Below are 20,987 nucleotides of genomic sequence, written 5' to 3' on the forward strand. Positions count from 1 at the left end.
ACGAAATCACAGCTCACCCCATTATATGCAAGAGGGAGGGAGGCAATTACTTGAAAACAGGTCGTCATGGGCACAGTGCAGTGTTCTCTAAAGCGGGGGCGGATGTGTCGGCGTAGCTTTAAGAGTGAGAGATACAAATTAATGGCACACGCGAAAAAAAGTGCTAATATGCTTGCAGTCGCTTTAAATTTTGCTCTAATTAGGGATCATTTCAAATATAGTGATTAGCAATTAGGCTGCTTTCGTGCCTGATTCATGCTTTCATTTTCACTTAAAAGTTCTATTTCAGTAGAAAAATCAGAGAGCCATGATATTTCTTCACTCTTCCGGGAAATTTGGCTGTGTACCTGATGTGTGAAAAGGAAACAAGCAGCAATCTGAGAACGGCCTTTGTAGGTACACACTCAGAAAAACATGAGGGTCACAGTGCTGGAGACTGAAAGCACACGAGCAAGGGAATGTTACAGCTGTTTATCAACACATGAATGGATAAAGAAATTATGGGGGGGGTGTGCGTGTGCGTGTGCATGTGTGCATTATTGTCTTGAAAGAGGAGACTGCACCATTTGTAATGACATAAACTTAGAAAATTTGTCCTAAGTGAAACAAGCCAGATATACACAAAGAAAAATAATTCTGCATGATGTCACTTCATGCAGAATTTAAACAAAATAAAATATAATACATAGAAACTGAGAGTCCAAAGGTGAGGGTGAGGGATTGAAGGATGTAAGGTTACAGTTACATAAGACATGAAGTCTGTCTTACAACAGTGCATTAGATCATAGTAATGTTCCAAGAAAATAGATTTTAGGTACCTTTACTAACACGAGGAAAGTCACTATGTGAGAAGGTGCCTGTTCATCTGCTTGGTCATAGAATTAACTGACCAACATAAGGATGTAAAATCATTATGTTGGAGCTGGGTGCTGGTGGCTACACCTAGAACCCTAGCTATTCAGAAGGCTGAGATCTGAGGATTGTGGTTCAAAGCCAGCCTGGGCAGGAAACTCTGTGAGACTCTCATCTTCATTAAACCACCAAAAAGCCACAAGTAGAGCTGTGGTTCAAGTGGTAGAGCATAAGCCTTGAGCAAAAGCTCAGGAACAGTGCCTAGGCCCTGAGTTCAATCCCCAGGTCAGGTACCAAACCAAAAAAAAAAAAAAAAATCAACTCAAAAACCCGTTGTGTTGAAGACTTTCCAAGCGGGACCCACGACCCTCTCAGGAGTGAAGCCCAAAGGAATTCTGTGGCCATGGTGGACTCTGGAAAACTCCAGCCAACCTTTGCTGGGGAAGATGAAAAGGAGTATCCTACCAGAGACTTTGCGGAGGAAGAGAGCCGGGCGTCTCTCAAGGGGCCAGCAGAAAACCAAGTCGGCCTGCACTACCCTGCCTGTAAGGATGACCAACTGTATCTTCAAGAAATCCGTGACCAAAATCCTATCCCATCCGGACAGCAAGGTCAGACACAGAGGAAAGGAGCAGATGCTAGGGAATCTGGGGAAGTCACAACAGAGTGGGCTCCAGAGATTGCACGGCCTGCACGTCCACAGAAGTGACGGACAGCTCATTGTTTCCTTACTATTCAAGTCTTGGGGGAGTCCTCATCATAAACCTCAGGGACAAGCTGGAATTGACAATTGGCCTGTTCACCCAATGCCCTCAAACCAACCTCCACATCAGAGAGTGCCGGTCCCCAATGAAAGCCCTACCTGGCTGCCTCTCTTCAAGCAAGTGACTATTCAGGATCTCCAGAGACAGACAGAGAAGGTAAAGCATGCGAGGAAGAGATTGGCTGAAGTCTTAAAGGCCAACCCGCCTGGCCAGGGAGACAGAGAAGATCAGAGGAGGGAGACCTGAAGCGAGTTGCCTGGAACTTTCATCAAAATGGAAAAGGTCCTTGGGAAGATACTTGATATGAAATCTCAGTAGGGAGTGAGGCTCAGCTCATTTTACGCATGCATGTGTTAGAGAGCTCTTCCTTAGAGCACAGCCTTGAGTAAAAAAACTCACTTGAGCCACATGTTCATTTCTGGCTTTATGGTGTTTCATTAGAGATGAAAGTCTCTTGGAATTTGCTGTCCAAGCTTGGCTTTTGAATTCTGCTCCCCAGAATCAGCCTCCTGAGAAGCTAGGATGGCAGGCTTGAGCCGACCTGCTACACCTCGCCTGTCTTTTATTGCCAGCCCTGCCCTTAGCCTGGTCCCATGTCCTCTCAACTGTTCTTTATTAAACTTTTTTTTGTTTTAAAGGCAACCCCCCCCCCAAAACCCATTGTGTTGCATACTGTAGTAATATGTAAAAAGCAAACAGTTCAGACGTTTGGCCTTGTGTTTGACATGTCTTATCTGCTTCTCTTTTTTCTTTTTTGCCAGTCCTAGGGCTTGATGAACTTAGGGCCTGGGCACTGGCCTTGAGCTTCTTTTATGCTCCAGGCCAGTGCTTTGCCACTTGAGCCACAGCTGAGCCATTTCTGGTTTTTTCTGTGTATGTGGTACTGAGGAACCAAACCCATGAGGCTTCAGGCATGTTAGGCAAGCATTCTACCACTAAGCCACATCCCCAGCCCCATCCGCTGAGATTTTTAACCTCTCGGAACCTTTATTTATTGGAAGCCCAGTGGTGCAAATGAAAGTGATACTGCTTTCACTTAGCCATCTTCATGAGCGGGAAGAATTTGTGGCTTCTCCTTTAGGTGGACATATCATATGTGGAAGACTGTAGAAGTTTTGGCATGGAGGTACCCGAAGGGCTTGACTCATCACCATGCCTGCCTCTTCCGGTGCTCACAACGGGTTTGTGCAGTTACCATGGCTGTGTGCAGGAGGCACGGCGCTCAGCCTGAGTCTCAGAGCCTCCCTTCCTCACGTGCTGGAAGGCTGGAGCGGGCTCACCGCAACGTCATCGCTCAGCTGTCATGTGGACTGTTTGAGAGGTCCTCTCAAGGTCACAAAACAGCTTGGCTGAGTGCTGTGCTGAGGGCCCCGTCCACAATTCTGAAGCTGCAGAAGTCACCAGCCAGTTCCATAAGCCACGTGGAGGTCAAACCAGTAATTGGCTCAGCCCTGGAGAGCCGGCTCCCAGGCCCTTTCCGTCTTTCTTTCTGCTTCAATCATGGGAAGGCCTTGACCCAGGAGGGTTAAACTGTGGACCAGATGCCCAGGCCCTTTATTGTCCTTCTCATTAAGCTCTTCACAGTGGACAGCCTGGCAGTGATCCCTGGTAAACAAGATGGGGGGGCATCTCCAGGCTGGACAGGCAGGAGGTCTGGGGTAGCGACAGCCTGGATTCTGGGGTGGGAGGCTTGCTCACAAGGCGTGTCTCCCCAGCGCTGGCCAGTGTGTGAAGTGTGTGGCTTTGTGTAACAGGCCTCCTGTTTGGTAGAAAGGGCAAGGCTCCACTTCAAACAGAAGACTGGTTAAAACTGGGTAAGAAACCCCTGCTATGGTGAGGTAGAGATGGAGAGCTTGGGGCCCCCTGGGGAGCTGTAAAGGAGCCCAGTTTTGCCACAGGCCATCTCTGTCTTTGCTGCTCTCCTTTGGAAGTCACGAGAACATGCCAAAGCCATGTAGGAAATGCAGTCAGTGACACGTGTGCTCTGTGGCACACAGCACAGCCGGCCTGGTCTGCCTGCACTGCGAGCCTCACTCTTTCCCATGCCCCAATATTGAATTGGTGTGTCTAAGGGCTTTGTTTTGTTTCACTTTTTGGTTTGTTTATTTTTGAAGTAGAATCTTGCTACGTAGTCCAGCCTCACCTTGAACTTGCAGCCCTCCCGTCTCAGCATCCCCACTGCTGAGATTATAGGTATGTACCACCACACCCAACCGTTTACACACACACACACACACACACACACACACACCTTTTTTTTTTTTTTTTTTGGCCCCAGTCCTAGGGCTTGAATTCAGGGCCTGGGCACTGTCCCTGAGCTTCTTTTGCTCAAAGTTAGCACTCTACCACTTGAGCCACAGCACCACTTCTGGCTTTTTCTGTGTATATGGTACTGAGGAATGGAACCCGGGCTTCATGCATGCTAGGCGAGCACTCTACCAATTAAGCCACATTCCCATACATGTATATGTACATATACATGTATATGTCTTTTAGATGGTTGGAGAAAAAAAGTAGCTCGGGGTATAGTTCAGTGGTACCGCATTTGCCTGGATTATATGAGGCCCTGAGTTTGGTCAGCAATACAAAACAAATAAAAAGAAAAGAAAAAAGAGAAGATTTTGTGATACTTAAAAGTAATCTGAATTCACAGTTTACATACTGCCCATGGGGTTTCCTGTGAGGCAGCTTCCAGTGAATGCTCACTCCTACACCTTGCTAGGGCGGGACAATAGTTTACTCACTCTCTTATCTGCTTCATCCCGGCCCTAGCTGTTGTACTATTGAATGTTGTAGGTCCACGGGACAAGTCTGCAGCCACACTGGATGCGGTCCTTGTGTCTGAAAAAAAACAAATCAATGCATAGCCTTTAGTGACTTCATCAGCCTTTCTATAGGCTTAGGGTGACTTTCAAGGACAATCAGGAAACAGAAGCTCATCCGCCATCACCACAGGTAATGCTACCCTCATTAGAGATAAATTCAATTATAACAGGCGCATTAGGGAAATTTATTCCAAGTGATAAGATTATACACAGTTCCGGTTCATACAGGGAATTTCAAGACCAAGCCTGTCTGACAAAGGAGATGAGCTGGGGGAGTCTTGGGCAGGTGTGGATACTTGTGTAAATGACCAGAAGCCATTTCTAATAAGCTTAGCTTCCCCTGTGACTTAATTTCATATCTATTATCTCATTTTGCCAGGCTGATCAGGTCATCACCGGAGCCCTGACTTCCAGCAGAATAAAGTAGAAAGCCAAAAAGTGGCATTCAGAAGGAAAAGAGTTGTTCCTGAAAGCTGATTTCTTAAGAAATCTATTGAGAGCTACATCTTTCTCCTGGGAGCTGCTGGAGGTCCTGATACAAACTTGCTGCGTCTGAAGGGAAAGAGACAGACCTTGAACTATGTCTACAAAGGTGATGTGCAAAACGGCTACTGTTTCTTGAGCCAGGTAATGAGCACGTTTCCTTTCGGACTCCATTAGGAAGGAGGATTCAGGGAACTGCAGACGTGGGCTTACAGGTTCACCCTTGTGTGGCCTTTGCCTTGCTAGAGCTGGGGACATTCCTCTCTGCACATTTCCACCAATTGCCACAAAGTGCCTCTCATCCCATCAGCACAACTCTGCAAACTGCATCCATGCATCTGCCTGAGAAGGGAGCTGCTCTGTGAAATCCTTGCTCATTTTTCACTGGATCTCATCATGTTAACATGTGAGGTTCTTTGCATCCCTCTCCCCGCACACTTCCTTTCTCTCTCTTGGTGCTGAACTCAGAGCCTGGACACGACCCCTGAGCTTCTGTGGGTAGCACTCTTACTACCCCTTGATCCACTTCTGGTTTTCTGGTGATTCACTGGAGGAGATCAGAGTCTCACAGACTTTCCTGCCTGCTGACTTCAAACCGTGATCTTCAGATTTCAGCCTCCTGTATAGCTAGGACTACAAACGTGAGCTACTGGTGCTCAGACTTCCTATGTGAGTTTCTGAGTCGGGGAATCAACCATGAAAGCAAGGGCCAGTCTTTGTTTCATGTATTAGTAAAGCTTCTTTCCCTCCTACTTTTAAATATAAAAACTGAAATGCAAATTCTAGTGCTTCCATCCACACCCTCCTTTTGCATCGCATTCGGGGCCTGCACTCTACGTTGCCTGGAAGGTATCACTGAGATGAATGTTATCCAGCTTCACTTTGTAAAATCCCCGACCTTTACCAAGGCTAGATCCTTCGATTCAGGGTGACCGAATCTACAGGTAGGAAAATGGAATGGGGAATATTACAACCTGCCCTTCCTCCTGTGTGACCAGCGAGGCCACGAGTGTGTGAGCCCCTCTCCAGACACGCCTGTCCCTCCTGGGAGAAAACCCACGCTGGCCTTCACTGTAGCTGCTCAGCAGCTTTATCTTAGCTCTTAGCCCCGCCATGTGTTCTGGCCACAACCACTACATTTCCCCAAGGAGGGAAGATGAAGGCTGATGTCAGTAGCTTTGCTTCAGTCATCTTGCCTAGATGCTGAGAAGTTGCTGGAGAAACAGTCTCGCCTTGTCAAGCAATCCACACTGAGCTCAAAACCCACTTCTGACAAGAGTAGAAACCAAGTGCTGCTTTCTTGGCTCTTTCAGAGAAAGCTGCAGATCCTAGAGGTGTATGCAAATAAAGGTCAAAGCAATTTCCAGGAGAGCTGCAAGTTATTTTAAGCTGACCACCCATCACTATAGCTCTCACGCTTGCTAGCAAAGAGGCTAGGCCTAGAGCCCATGGGAAATGTCATTTCAAGCAACACAGTTGGTGAAGCTTGGTGCACAGAGTAAATAAGTTCATTTTTGCTATTTCTCACTGCCCACCACCCCTACCCTGTCCCACCTTCTTACATGAACAGTGGTTGTTTTGTATAAAAGAAAAGACAGCATGTTTAACAACAATGATGACGAAAACGACTGTGGCGGGAATCATAGACCTCTAATTGGTCAGTGTGTTCTAGATCACGCCTTCTTAAACTTCAATGGGACAGCAGATATTGTGATTTAAAAAAATAGAAAAAGAAAAATCCACAAAACTGCTGGGCTTGTCAGAGGCCCCCCCTCCCACGTTGTTTTGTGTGGGGGTTTTTTGTTGTTGTTGTTGTTGTTATTTTGCTGGTCATGGAACTTGAACTCACGGCCTGGGCTCTCTCCCTGAACCTCTTTGTGTTCAAGACTAGCACTCTACCACTTGAGCCGCAGTGCTTCTGGCCTTTTTTAAGTAATTTTTTGGAGCTAAGAGTCTTGTGGACTTTGATACAGGGGCTGGCTTTGAATTATGCTTCTCAGCTCTCAGCGTCCTAAGTAGCTTGGATTACAGGCGTGTGCCATCAGCACCCAGCTCACTTTCCTAATTTTATATTTAACTGGTTTCATTAAGATGACAGCTTTTCTTCACTTCTAACATTCAAAGAACTGGCATTAAACACAGGTCTGGAACAGGGTTGATGAGGGAGAAGGGTATGCATACTAACCAAAGCAACACGCAATTAGAGGAAACAAATATTAAGCAGCAAATAGCAAGGTCTAAGGACAAATGTCACAAGCATTATATAACCCCAGTCTCTTTTCCCCCCTGTGAAAATACCCAAGGCTGTAGATTTTAACACTTGACAGTACCCCGTGGAGATGCTTTGACAATGAGATGAAGGCAGACTAGAGTAGAGACATTAAGCAACTCGAAGTTGTGTGCTTCTCAAGGAGGCAAAGCTCAGCCTGTAATAATATTGTCAGGATTCTTCCCACTTCTGTGATCTTTCACCAACAGAGCTGTTTTTCCTAGGAGTGACAGCTTGATGATTCTGACATTTTAGCAGCAGAGAATCGGTGGGGGGGGGGGAGAAGAAGGGGGGGAGGGGGGAGGGAGGGAGAGAATCTTCTCATTTCTTCTAAAAGTTCCTTCTGGAATGACCTTTTAAAGTTTCTGGGCAAATGACTTTGGTCCTAAAGTGAAAGCCTGAGACTGCGGCCCTATGGCCCTACCACACTGTCTGAAAGCCTGGTGCCTTTTGCACTCTGTGCTAAATAAGCATCCTGCCCTGGGAGTAAAAACAGCTGCTGCTAGGGCCTGAGGCAGGGGAAGCACTTGGGGAGAAATCTCCGCAGGCCTGGGAGGTGCTTCCTCAGAAGTCCTGCCCTCCATGCCCTGCCCTATCCCTGTGGACGGCTTCCCACCTCCACCTCTTTGAACCCGGCACCAGATCTCGCCTTCTCAGGGCCTTTGGGAGGACGCAGGTGCCTGGAAGACAGGCAGCAAATAACTGCAAAAAAGAGTCTTGGTGGCCGTGTTTCTCCTCCTACTCCTTGGAATGAGACATGATGGGAAGATCTACTTAGGATCATCAAGAACTGGCTGGTCAATCATTCAGACTGGGCCTGCCATTCAGTCTCTACTGCAATTGCCCCCATCACAAATGACAGGCTGAAAACAGTCTCCTGCACTCGGTCAAGGGACGAGCATAGCCAGGTGGGAGGGAAACGTCCTTTACCAGGCAGGCTGTAGTTTACTGACCCTAGCCTCGAGGCTGGAGATTGACTGTGATTTGGCCACCAGAGAAAGCTTCCATTTTACAGCTGGTGGAGACTGGGGCCGAGAGAGTCTGTGTGACTTGCCTAGGACTAGAATTGTCATTAACTGACCCCAAACAAGCCATCTGCCTGTCTAATGCCCCACAGAAGTAGCATGTCTGCAAAGGTAGCATGTCCTCCCAAAGGTTGAAATGTGGGGAAAAATCTTACATCTGCTCTTCTCATTTCTCTGCCTCTCCAGATTCCAACCCGGCTGCTTGTTGGGAAAAGGGCCGTGAGTCAGCAGGGCCCTGTGAAAGCGATTCTGTTGTGCTGGGCAGACAGCTGACTAAACCTTTGTGAAGCTTTTCCCTTGAGCTCCACCTCAGCTGCCAGTGCACAGCAGAGCGGGCACCAGAGCTGCCTACAACCTGCAAAGTGGGCTGTTCCCCATCTTCTCTGCAGGGCCCCAGTACCCAGGGAAGGGAAATGCACTGTTCAGCCTCCCTCCCCCCTTCGAGGAGGGACCTCCTCTAGCCTTGTTCCTTTAGGGACTGTCTGCCCAGGGGCTACCTGGAGCTCCCCACTGATTTGGCCAAAGCTTGGCAAGCTCCAATTTTTGCTCAGCTTCTCCCTGCCTCTTTCCCCTTCCACTCCTAGGGGCCAAGCCCAAGGGCGCTCCTGCATACACAGCTTTCCTGCTCAACTGTCCAATGGCATTCCACTCCATTCCTTATTATTATTATTATATTATTTATTTTGGCACAGGACACATGAGGACAAAGTTGTCACATAAGGAATGTAGTTGTGGCTGTATTAAAATGGCCCCATGTTGGTAAAGGCCCCAGGCAAGCTGGCACTGCCTGCCTCACCCCTAGGGTGTCTGTACAGAGCCATCTACTCAGCAACAAAGAGCAGATGAGTAAACTCCTCTATCTTCCCATGTGGGAAGACAGGAAGTGACAAGCAGTCTATTTTTACTACATGACTTTCCCACTACACATAGTCAACTGGATCTTATAAAAGATTAAAGCACAATAGTTGGGGGGGAAGGGGCTGGCAGGGTTGAAGCTTTTTTTTTTTTTCATTTCCTTTTGAACATAACAGAAGAGGCCTCTAAGAATAGCATCTGTCAGTAAAAAGGAAAGAAGAAGTGTCTGGCTTTGAACCGACAGGTGGCAATGAAGTGTGGGTGCAGGTGAGGCAGACAGATGTGGAAGCAAGATCTTCTGTCGTCCGTCGTCTCCCTGTGGAGGCAGAAGCTGGCACCTGGGGAATTTCAGTAATTCTAGTCTGTCAAGGTGGCGGATCTTAGCTTTAAAAACAAAACCTGCTGATCTGTAGCATCACGTTATGCTGGTTTCTAGACTAAAATACTTAAGCATATCTATTCTTTCCTACTGGTTTCTAGACTAAAATATTTAAGCATATGTATTCTTCCCTCTGCTGTAGTTGAAAAGAATCACATAAGGCACCCTAAGTTATCTAAGACAAGGGTTTGCCACTTAGAAAAAAATGATTCATTAACAGGTTGGTCTTCTCAAGTTGTGCCTAAGTATGTTTGTGTGTGTGTGTGTGTGTGTGTGTGTGTGTGTGAGTGTGTGTGTGTGACAGAGAGAGAGAGAGAGAGAGAGAGAGAGAGAGAGAGAGAGAGAGAGAGAGAGAGAGAGAGAGAGAGAGAGAGAAAGAGAGATCCTAAGTTTGAAAACCCATTGTTATTATAAAGGTGATGTCCAGAGAGGGCCACTGGCCCCAAGCACCCTTGCACATTTGCCTTCACACATGACTTTCTTTAAGCTACTCTCCTAGACATATATTTGCTGGGCCCAAATATTTTATTCTTTCAGGTTAGTATAACTGAAACGCTGAAACAAAGTCCTTTTCTAGGTCATAAATGACACTTTCTTCAATGGGGTCCATGCATCTTAAAATTCAAATGTGAGGCACTTTTGCCAAAAACTTGGTTCCACTGATGTAAATGTATCCCAAACAAGCACTCTCTGAAGGTTTTGCTGGTGGCCCCAGGACCAGCATCATCCAACATCCCCCAGCAGGACGGACAGGAACACGGGGTATGGGGGGCCTGTCCACTCGGGATGGCAAGGTTCACCCTCATTCCACCTGGGTTCTAGAGATGTGGTATACAAGTTCCTACAAGTTCTTTGAAAACGCAAACTGTCTGCACTCCTTGTGTACCCGAGGGACCATCCTGACTCAGAAGACAGTCACTATACGGGGCGACTCAGCGGTAGAGTGCTCGCCTAGCATGCATGAAGGCCCAGGTTTGATTCCTCCATACCACATACACAGAAAGAGCCGGAAGTGCCCCTGTGGGCTTATGTGGTAGAGCTCCAGCCTTGAGAGAGAGAGAGAGAGACAGAGAGAGAGAGAGAGAGAGAGAGAGAGAGAGGGAGGGAGGGAGGGAGGAAGGGAGAGAGAGGGGGGGAGGGAGGGAGGGAGGGGGGGAGAGGGAGAGGGAGAGGGAGACAGAGAGAGAGAGAGAGAGTCACTACACACTTCAGTGATATGGAGGTGAAAGCAGCCTTATCCACTGTTTTCCTAACTTTTCACAGAAACTTAATAGTACTTTTAAGTAACTTCATATCTTAAAAAATTATTTCCTTGATGGAATCAAAGTAGCCTGAAGAAATAATTGGTCTGGTGACTAAATGTGGCCAGAAAACAAACAAACAAACAAAAAACAACCCAGCCCCATGTTCTCTTTTTAGAATGGGCCGTCTGAGATGTCCACGGGGCCAGGTTAAACTGTTCACTCCCCTACCCAGGCAAGGGGTGGGTAGTCACACCACCCGGCAACGCAGTCACATGACACAGGCATGCATCTGAGCTACTTCCAGGGCCTGGATGGATCTCACACACCTTCTGAGCTCCTATGACCTCTCCTAAGCTAAAATGATTCGCAGTTCATCTCTGGTGAGCACTGAGCCAGGAGACCCAGGGGCCGAGCGTTGGGGTCTGCAGGCAGACATTCTATGTAGCCCACTAGCAGCTACCAGCTTCCACTGTGAGGGTCCTCTATTTTGGCTGACCACTGCAGAAGCGCGAAGCACGGGCTCCCTCTACAGTCAGCAGATTAAAAATGTTACCTTGTGCTGTCCACCGCTTAGCTTCTGTGAAGGCCAAGAAGCAGACGTGTGCAGAAGACAGCGCCAGGGCCCTCTCTCGCTCCACATGCTGTCTCCAGCGTGTTGGAGTTCTAGCCTGGGGACAAGGCTCCTCATTACCGCAGGTCCACACATTCTCTCCTAACCATAGCTTAGGAAGAGATGGCTGCCATTATCAGTCTTCTCCTTGCCGGCTCCCCATCACTGCCTCTCCGTAAATGACAGTGTATGGCACGGCAGCAGACACAAGGCAGGTTTTCTGTAAATCACCTCCACCGGTCCCATTGTTTCAAATTTTAAAAAAGTGATGGGAACTTACATTGTTGTAAGGGGTTACAGGAATATACATTTCTATAAAGCATAAACACGATAGCAGATCAAAATAATCCAAGTGGCTTATGATTCCTCCTTCTCTGGGGGCTCAACAGTGGGTCACCAAACTACAAAACATTATGCCGAAGCCACCCCAATTTGTTACAAGAAGTTCTTTTCTGTCAAGGGGAAAAATACATTCATGCAAGGTTAAGTGGCTGTCGGACATCTCTGCTCAGTGGCTTAGGGTTTCATGAGTTTAAACAAAGGAAGGCTTTAAGAGATTCAAAAGCCCCAGTGCCTTCTCTGGTCTCTATAAATGGTCTCATCAGTAATTATGGGTCATTACTGAACATAATGGACACACAGAGGGGTGGAGCTTTTCCAAGAAGCCTGGACTCATCAAACATACTGACACACTGGACAGGTTTTGGAGAATCCACAAAATTCTAATTACTTCTGTCCAGTATCCAGCCTACTTGTATAAATACAGCTCACCAGACACATGTACTACGCCTTGCTGTCTTTGACCTAGAAGTAAGCTAATTTACCAAACACTGAAGAGGGTTAAACTGGACTCACGATGGGGTTTGTAGGAAAAATGGAGGTGACATTTCTCTTTCTAACAAGCTGGATGAAAGGAAAGACAGTGGCTTCTGTCTTTGAGTTGTCATGGGCCTGCACAGTTACTACAGTGACATCCTAAGATGGTTCTCCATCTTCATCACAAAGATCTTCATCACCAAAAGCACCATCCTTACTTGTTGAAGGCTAAGAAGATCCTGACCCCAAGGCAAGGTTCAAACTCCCTACCTGGCACAGGAGAGTGTTCCAGGCCACACTCCAGGCCTTGGCCCTGGACACCAGGCTGGCCAGGCCTCTCTTCACCACTTCCATCCCAGTAGCAACCAGACTTTGTCCATGAGTGAACTGCATTTTTCATGCCTCTGAGCATTCAGCCTGCTCCATCCTTTCTAGAGAACACATTTTCTTCCTTACCGCTGGCAACTCTACGTCTTCCAGTCATTCATCAGGTGATGGGGAAGAAAAAGACTTCATGCCATTCTATGTGCTAGAGATCTCATGAGTTTGTCCTGCTCCAGTCTGAAGCCTTTCCTGAGTGGGGTCTGGCAGTGTCTCCCAGCTCTGATATTGCGTTGCTCAGTCTATTTCTCTTTGTCTAGTCCTGATGTTCCTGAGAAGCCCACTGGAAAAATTACTGATCTAATCTGAGATGCAGCCAGGGGAAGGAGTGTGGTCAGAGAAAGGCCTTAGTCTTTTCAACCATCCTTAGAACTCAGATGCACTTCATACATGTCACTGGTCCACCATTGACCAAATGACAGGTGATGAGCAGGAGAGAAAAAGAAGAGACTGTGTGCCTTTTCACAGTGGAAATAAGCTACAAAAGGACTATCCAGGCTGCATAGCTCTAGCTAAGATGGTATATGTGGCGTGTGTTTTCCCTCTTGAAAAACTCCATGGTCCACCCCCAATTCCTTTTGCACAGGTAAGATTTTGACAAGAGGACTAAAATTCCTGATATTAAAAACTCACAATCAAATTTGGAAGAGAAAAAGGAAAACTCAGCCTCTTCCATCTCAGGAGTTTTAAGAACTCTGTGTGCAAATGTATTTGTCTAGCAGGAGAAGTTATCAAGCTATTTGGATTAAAAAGAAGAAGAAGGAGCTAAGTAATAGGGCTTTACCCTTGAAGCACCACAATCCCATTTATCGAGGCTGACAATGTTAGGAGAAACTCAGCTTTGTTTTTTCAGAGCAAATCTCTTTCAATGACTGCCTGACCTTCAGAGTGACGGCTCCTTTCAGCCTGAGTGCAATTTGCTGCCACAGGACAAGGTGGGTGGGAGATTCCCAGTCCCCTAGGGACGGCAAATCTGTTCTCATACAGCCCAGGCCACCAGAGGACCCCGAGAGACCAGCAGACTCCATCCTTATAAGTAAAAACCACTTGTTATAATAATGATAATAGTGACGACGACAACGATGATGATGAGCCAGACATTCACTGGACCTTTAAAATGGCCTCAATTTCATCATCTGTAAAAGTGGGGTATGGGGGCTGGGTAAAATGTCTCTAAGACTCCCTCCAAGCTTCCCACTTCTTGGGTGTTCCAATCAGGAATCAGTAATAGGAATCTGGAATCAGACAGATTATACTCACCTAGCGAGGAGCACTTCAAGACATTTTCCAAACACCTGACCAGCACTTCAGTATCACTGTCCTGTTGAGACGGCAGAGGAACAGTTACTATCTCTATTTGTGTGTGGGGGGGGAAGTTCTTCATGTTATAGGTACACAACATGAGATACACAAAAACTTCTGGTTTTATAATTATTTGTGTAAGATGTGTGTGTGTCTATGTGCGTGCTGGACCAGGGGCTTGAACTCGGGGCTTGAACTCAGGGCTTGGACACTGTCCCTGGGCTTTTTTGCTCAAAGCTGGCACTCTACCACTTGAGCCACAGCCCTGCTTCTGGCAGTGCTTTTTTCAGGTGGTTAATTGGAGGTAATTATCTCATGGAGTTTCCTATCTGGGAAACCATGATCCTCAGATCTCAGCCTCCTGAGTAACTAGGATTACAGGCATAAGCCACTGGTGCCTGGCAAGCAAAATTGTTTTATAATAAGGTCTCATTTAAAAAAAAGCCTGTATCCATACATATCTCTACATATATGTCATGTATTATATAAATAGGACATGTCACCTATTATACAAACATGACATATGTCGCATTGTTACTGCATCTATTACTATATATCACATATTACTATATCATACACATATATGCACATATATGTGGATATACTTATTTAATGCAGACTACTTACAACTCCAATTGTTCTGGGTTTCTTTTTATTTTACTCCCACAGAACAATCAGAAACCATGGCTCTGTATTGTGATGCGATATAGAAAATGATCAGCTGACGGTCTACTCTCCCACATTTCAGAGATGTCTTTTACATCCTGAATGTCCGTTTTCTTATTCTTGCCTACGCCGAGCTCTACACTTGCCACGGATGTCTAACAGCTGACATGGTGTATTTGGCTGGCTTGAGTACCAGCCGTCACTGGATTGGGTGACCTGGGTCAAATTAATTATTCTCTCAGCTTCAGTTTCTTACTTGGCAAAATAGGATAGAGCCCTCCCCAAGTACTGTGAGAATAAAACAGGAAGAGGCATGCGAGGGTCCTGGCCTCTGTGCCCCCAGGACGACATGCACCCCTGTGTGCCTCCCGATCAGCAGATTACACCCCAACACTATGCCACGCTCCCTTCCTCCTAGCTTGCCCACCACACAAAACGACTCAGTCTCCTTTCCAGGGGAATGAAGATTTAGAAAATAAAACCGACCATTTCTCTGTAATTGAGTAACAAAACAGTAGGATGTATTTTCTGGTTTCTGTTTGTTTGTTGTGTGCAAGGGCTTTTGGGATGAGGTGGAAGGTTCAAAAAAGGTGAAAAGCCTGGGGCTCAAGTACAGTTCTGGGAAAAAAAAAAAAAAAAAAAAGCTTGCCTAGCCTGATAGGAGACCCTTTCCCTGTCCCTTCCCTTTCCCCCCTTCCCTCTCTCCCCCCTTCCCCCTCCCTCTCCCCCTCCCCCTCCCCCTCCCCTCAAAGGTGTCAGCACAGGTGCTGCCTTTCATGTCTAATTCTGTCTTGTCATCTGTTTCCCAGAGACCTAAACTGACCCCGAATATGAAATGCTGAGCATAAAAGGAAGGTTCTGGGCATGGGAGCTGCGGTTCTGGTGACTGCAGTGGTAGACCCTGGTGATGGTCTCCATCGTGGTGCCCTTGGGTGAGCCACAGGCCTGACCTCAGCCTCGCCAGTTCTCTGTCCCCGTGTCACTGCTCCACGCGCACAAGCATGTCCTCTCCCCTCGTGCCTCATGGTGAGGCATTCCCGCTCACACACAAGCTATGTGTGGAATGGCTACCTGAGCAGACCCTGGCATGTGTGGGGCTCAAGGCAAGACGAGGGAGAGGGAAGAAGTTAAGGGGCAAAGATGGCTGTGGATTTCACCCCCTGGGATCTCAGCACAGAGTCCTGCAGGGTAGCTCACAGGCGTCTCATGAAAGGATCCAGAAAATGACACCCATTGCCACCCACCAGCCACCACCTGGGGGCCCTGAGGACTTGTCCTGGCTTCTCCTACACCCTCGAGGGATGCAGCTTCAGAAGGGACACGTGTTGGAGCAGTGACGAGGAAGGGGATGCCTGCCCCAGGCAGCTAGACCAGCCATGGGTGGCGCTTGGGGGGAAAATGAGCTACAACTATCTGTGTGTCGTGCAATTTACTCTAATGTGAGTCCCACTCCAGTTTCTATCATACCAAGACCACAGTAGGTCAACAGGGTCAAGAACAATGCTGCCTCTGGAGAGTGACTACCCTGGGCTTGCACAGTGGCTCCTAACCTTGCCTTAAAGCTGCCACGTGGGCGCCCACTGTTTACTCAGAAACTCAATTTCTTCATCTGGAAAACAGGAATAAGAGGCGCTACTCAACAGAGAGAAAATGCTGCAGGTTGTATGTGAGAAGCCCAGACATCATTGAAAATCAGTCACATTCTGTCAGTTATCAGCTGACACAGCTTGGACAGCAACAATCCTGTGCTCACATGTGCACCTGACCTCAGGCCTAAATAGGCCTAAAAACACTGGTTTTGGTTTGCTTGTTTGTTTGTCTTAAAAAAATACTGCAATTGTAAATTTTCACAGTTTTGGCATTATTGTAAGAAAGCTTCAAGTAGCTGGATAATTTCATAACGACAGCAAAATTATTAATATGTGGCTTAAAAAAATCAGAGCCAGGAGCCATGGCTCACGCCTGTAATCCCAGCTTCTCAGGAGGCTGGGATCTAAGGATTATGGTTCAAAGCCAGCCAGGCACAAAAGTCTGTGAGACTTCTTATCCCCAATTAACCACCAGAAAACTGGAAGTGGTGCTGTAGCTCAAAGTGGTAGAGTGCTAGCCATGAGCTAAAGAGCTCAGGGACAGCACCCAGGCCCAGAGTTCACGCCCCAAGACCAACAGAAAAAAATAAGAAATTACATTCTACAAATCATTCTAAATGCTTCAGATTGATCACTTCATTTGATCTTAAAAATCTCTCTACGCCAATATTCTCCCGTTTTATAGATTAGAAAACTGAGGTGCGGTGAAAGTTCGTAATCTATATCAAGTCACACAATCTGCAAGTGACAAAGGCTATACTTCTATACAGGTAATCATATTTCATTACTATGCTCTAACATTTATGCCAAAGACAGGCTTCTTGGGTGGCGTACATAAGATATTCTACTCATAAGGCTTTCTGTGTTGGCCTTATTTAAAAACACTTAAAATTATAATGGTAGTAAATAAGGCTTTACCATTTGATGTACTGAGCAGAAATTAAGTTTGCATTTTGTATATCTTCTGTTTTGCAACCATACATCGAGATTGTAGTTTCTGTAATCTTATCACAATACTTCATTTCATTCTTTCTATCAGCGCCTCAGAACCAAATGGAAATTACATTTTTAATTTGTGGCAGGAGGTGTTGTTTTTCTCCCAGAATCCCCTAAGGGGAAATGGGAGGATAGTGTGAGAAAAGTGTTTTATATTGGCATTCTGAGTCTCAGCTCTCGTGCATCTTGTATTTTTGCCAATAATTTAATTGTTCCCTTCCTCATGCCTCTTAAATTCTCTCATCATTTCTCTTTCCTTTTTCTCTTTCTTTGCTTGGCCTTGTACCTAGACCCTACTAGTTCTCTTCTTCCTGCCTCTCTCTCCTCTTACAAAAAACTCAGAAAACATTTCCTATTGGTTTTATTGAATATTTTGCTGGATTGCTTAATCTGTTAAAAAAAAATGGCACTGGTGGCTCATGTCTGTAATCTTGGCTACGTGTGAGGCTGAGGATGAGATGATCATGGCTCCAGGCCAACACCGGGTAGAAAAGTCCTTGTGACCCCATTTCAACAGAAGGAAGCTGGGTGTGATGATGTGCATCTGTCGTCTTAGCTATGACGGGAGCCTGCAGAGGGACTGAAGTCCAAACGCAGGCCTAGGCAAGAACTGAGACAAAGGGCTAGAGGCATGGCACAGGATAAAGCACTTGTCTAGCAGGCATGAGGTCTTGAGTTCAAACCACGGTATTATCAAAACAGATTGCTTAGGAAGGGTAGGTGGGGGGGGGGAAACGTGTATATACATACACATACATGCATGCATGCATACACATACACATAAGTTTTTAGTACAACTTTTCTCCACTACAAAAATCATCTCTCCAAATTAAATTTCTGTCTGTTTAGGTGCTCCTTGGTTGAATTTTATAGCGGAATGGTTTCCAGTTAAAGAGCTTGTGGACCTCATGGAAGTCTAGCATAACAAGAGTTACCAGATTATTCACCCACAAAAAAAGTGAGATATATGTGCAAACATTTCCAAGTTATCTGCTTCATCCTTACAAACCTCTCGCTGGCCTCTCCTGCAGACACCCAACAGAGACAGGCGGGGCTGTTTCCTGGCCTATTGCCCACATCAGGCCTGGTCTTGCTAATTCCGATCTATCACACAGGCATACACAGGGTACAGAGTGAGCTGAGCGCTCTGTGGAGGGATGGACCCTCTAAGGCTGAATGTAGCCAGGAAAATCCTGAGCCCAAGCTCTCAGGGTCTCATCACCAGAACCAAATCAGTCTTTTTATTTTTTAATTTTTAATTTTTTTTTGCCAGTCCTGGAGCTTGAACTCAGGGCCTGAGCACTGTCCCTGAGCTCCTTCTGCTCAAGGCTAGTACTCTACCACTTGAGCCACAGCACCGCTTCCAGCCTCTTCTGTGTATGTGATACTAAAGAATTGAACCTAGGGCTTCTACATGCCAGGCAAGCACTCTACCACTAAACCCCTGCCCCTTGGAAATCAAGACTTATCACGTGGAACTGTAAGGTATCTACAGAACTTTCTAGTAGAGAGTACTGTCAGAATGTTGGGCAAATCTCTCGCTTGGGCAGGGGTGGTGGAGTGGAAGCTACCTGTTGGTTTGTTCTATAAACAGATGAGGGACTCTCATCCTGGATCTTCCACTCTGGTCCTGGGAACACTGTTTCTTCTTCCTGCTCTTCACTCCCTTCAGAACAGGAATCAAATCCATCAGCATAATACTCCTCAGCGACCCGTGGGTCTTCCGGTATCTCTGAAATGAAGAATGTAGAGTTCTCATCATGGCGATCACAGCTCCCCATGTGCTTTGCCCAGAGATGTGTATTCTGTTCTGATCTCACTGAGAAAGCTTCCACGGGATACAGAGATGGACCTTAGCTTGCCTCCAAATATAAACATTCAGCAAAATGAATTCAGAGAAGGAAAAGGACATTTTAGTGGGTGACTACCTTTCAAAGGTAGGAGAGCAACACCGAGAAACAAGAAGAACCTACTTTTGATGCAAACTTTCTTCCTTTGGAAAGCAGGTGAAACAGGAGGAGTTAGGAGCAAGGAAAAGAAGCAAGGACAAGATACACTGGTAGAAGGGCCAGATTACACAAAGCACAAAGATGTTACCAGCGGCAGTAAAAAATTATAGAAGTATTCTTCTACAAGATTTTTTTTGCCAGTTCTGGACTTGCTCAAAGCCTGAGCACTGTCCTCGGGTTTTCTCAAGGCTAGAACTCTACCACTTGAGCCACAGCACCACTTCTGGCTTTTCCCCTACATATATGGTACCAAGGAATCGAACCTGGGTCTTTGGACATGCTAGGCAAGCACTCTACCACTAGGCCAAACTCCTGGCTACATGATTTAAAAAAAAAAAAAGAAATTATGAGTAGTTAAACCAAAGATCTAAAAGATATGATATTATGTCATCATGACATTTTGACAAACTTGGGAAAACATCACAGTTCTTTTCTCACAGCCTAAGAAGGCTTTTGAAAAGGAGTTCATCTTCTGTGGGTCTTGTTTATACCTACACACAATCCTGGATTGTTTTCATGTTTTTTTTATTTTTTGAAAAAATGAATACCCACTTACACTGATGCAACAACTCAAGTTACTTGATTCAAGATTATTAATAACTAACACAGATTCGGTGTGCTTATCATATCCTTACAAAAGAGAGCCAAAGAATAGATTACCATAAAGCACAGCAATATAAGCTCTAATTTGATAATGGGGACCAGAAACAGAAAACCTTTGGATGGAGAGAGGAAGAAATTATGCAATAATATTATGCTGCAGTAAAACAGCAGGCATTTTAGACTTAGCACCATACTCTGACTAATGAAATTACTCTAAACCATAACACAAAGCACCACTTTTCAACCCATTCTAGATGCTGATTTCCACTGAGAGAGGAAAAGCATGGAATTTGGGGTGGGAAGATTAGGAGTTGAGTACCTTTATCACCTTGTATATAAAAATCTGGGCACGATACTTAAACCTCTTAAGCTCCAGATTTCTGGATAAGAATCATCTAGCAGAATGCTATGAAGATTCAGTAAATAGGTACCTCTGAAAACTTCTGGAAAAGGAGGCTTCAAAGAAATGTTTTCATAATCTCCACATCTATAAAAGTGGTCTTTTTAGCCAGGTGCTGGGCTCACACCTATAATGCTAGGTATTCAGGAAGTGGAGACCTGAGGATCATGGCTCGAAGCCAGCCTGGGCAGGCAAGTCCACGGGACTCTTATCTCCTCCTCCCTGTCCCCGCCTGGAGGGAGTAGATTTTTAGAATAAAAAATGTGTTTTAGTTAATTGATTCCAGAATTGTTTGAAAATAGAATACTTCATGGATGTAGACTTCTCTGACAAGACTTTAACATCTGTTTTTTTAATCTATGTTTTCCTACAATATGAGAGATTACACAGAATCAAAATTAGTCAGCACAAATGACAAAATTACATATATTCACAGCGGCTGTTGTGGTGCCAATCTTAGGAGGAGGCATAGTGAGAGCTCTGATGTATTCAGAAATTGCAACACAGCCTGCTTCTCTTCAGCTCACTGATTCTAAAATACCAGCTGAGCCAGATGACTGGCATCGAGGAGTCATGTTTTACCCCCTTGGTTCACTTCTCATTCAGATGACAAGATAATCGCAGCATGAGGAGTAAGTACATAAAAGCTAAAATCCATGGAGAGATTTCGAGTTTCTCCATCACACAGGCACATCCTCAGAACTGAATGATAAATCCGGGGCTTCCTTTGACATCCTTTCTCTCCCCAACTCTCTTTTCACAATCATCCATTTTCTCTCTCCTACTTTCTCTGAGCTGTTTCTCATACACTTATTTCATTCACTCTTATTTTCTCTCTTCTCTCCCTTTTTCTTTTTGCTTCCTTCCTCTTTCCTTCTCCTCCTTCACTTCCAAACCTGAATATTTTGCTGAAAGAAAT

The 20,987-nt window shown here is 45.9% G+C and overlaps 1 protein-coding gene across 1 annotated transcript in view; it reads right to left on the bottom strand.

Annotated features, from left to right (window-relative positions):
- Nek11 (NIMA related kinase 11) overlaps positions 1 to 20,987 on the bottom strand; it is an 83,415-nt gene that overhangs the window by 4,248 nt on the left and 58,180 nt on the right. The window contains exons 14-16 of the mRNA XM_090323456.1: positions 18,628 to 18,788; positions 13,764 to 13,824; positions 4,361 to 4,457 (exon numbers count right to left, since the gene is read on the bottom strand). Of these exons, the coding sequence (XP_090179582.1) occupies positions 4,361 to 4,457; positions 13,764 to 13,824; positions 18,628 to 18,788 (319 nt within the window). The remainder of the gene's footprint in view (positions 1 to 4,360; positions 4,458 to 13,763; positions 13,825 to 18,627; positions 18,789 to 20,987) is intronic.

This window comes from Megascapheus bottae, chromosome 32 (assembly GCF_031878675.1).
Source record: "Megascapheus bottae isolate mThoBot1 chromosome 32, mThoBot2.hap1, whole genome shotgun sequence".
Lineage (NCBI taxonomy): Eukaryota > Metazoa > Chordata > Mammalia > Rodentia > Geomyidae > Megascapheus > Megascapheus bottae.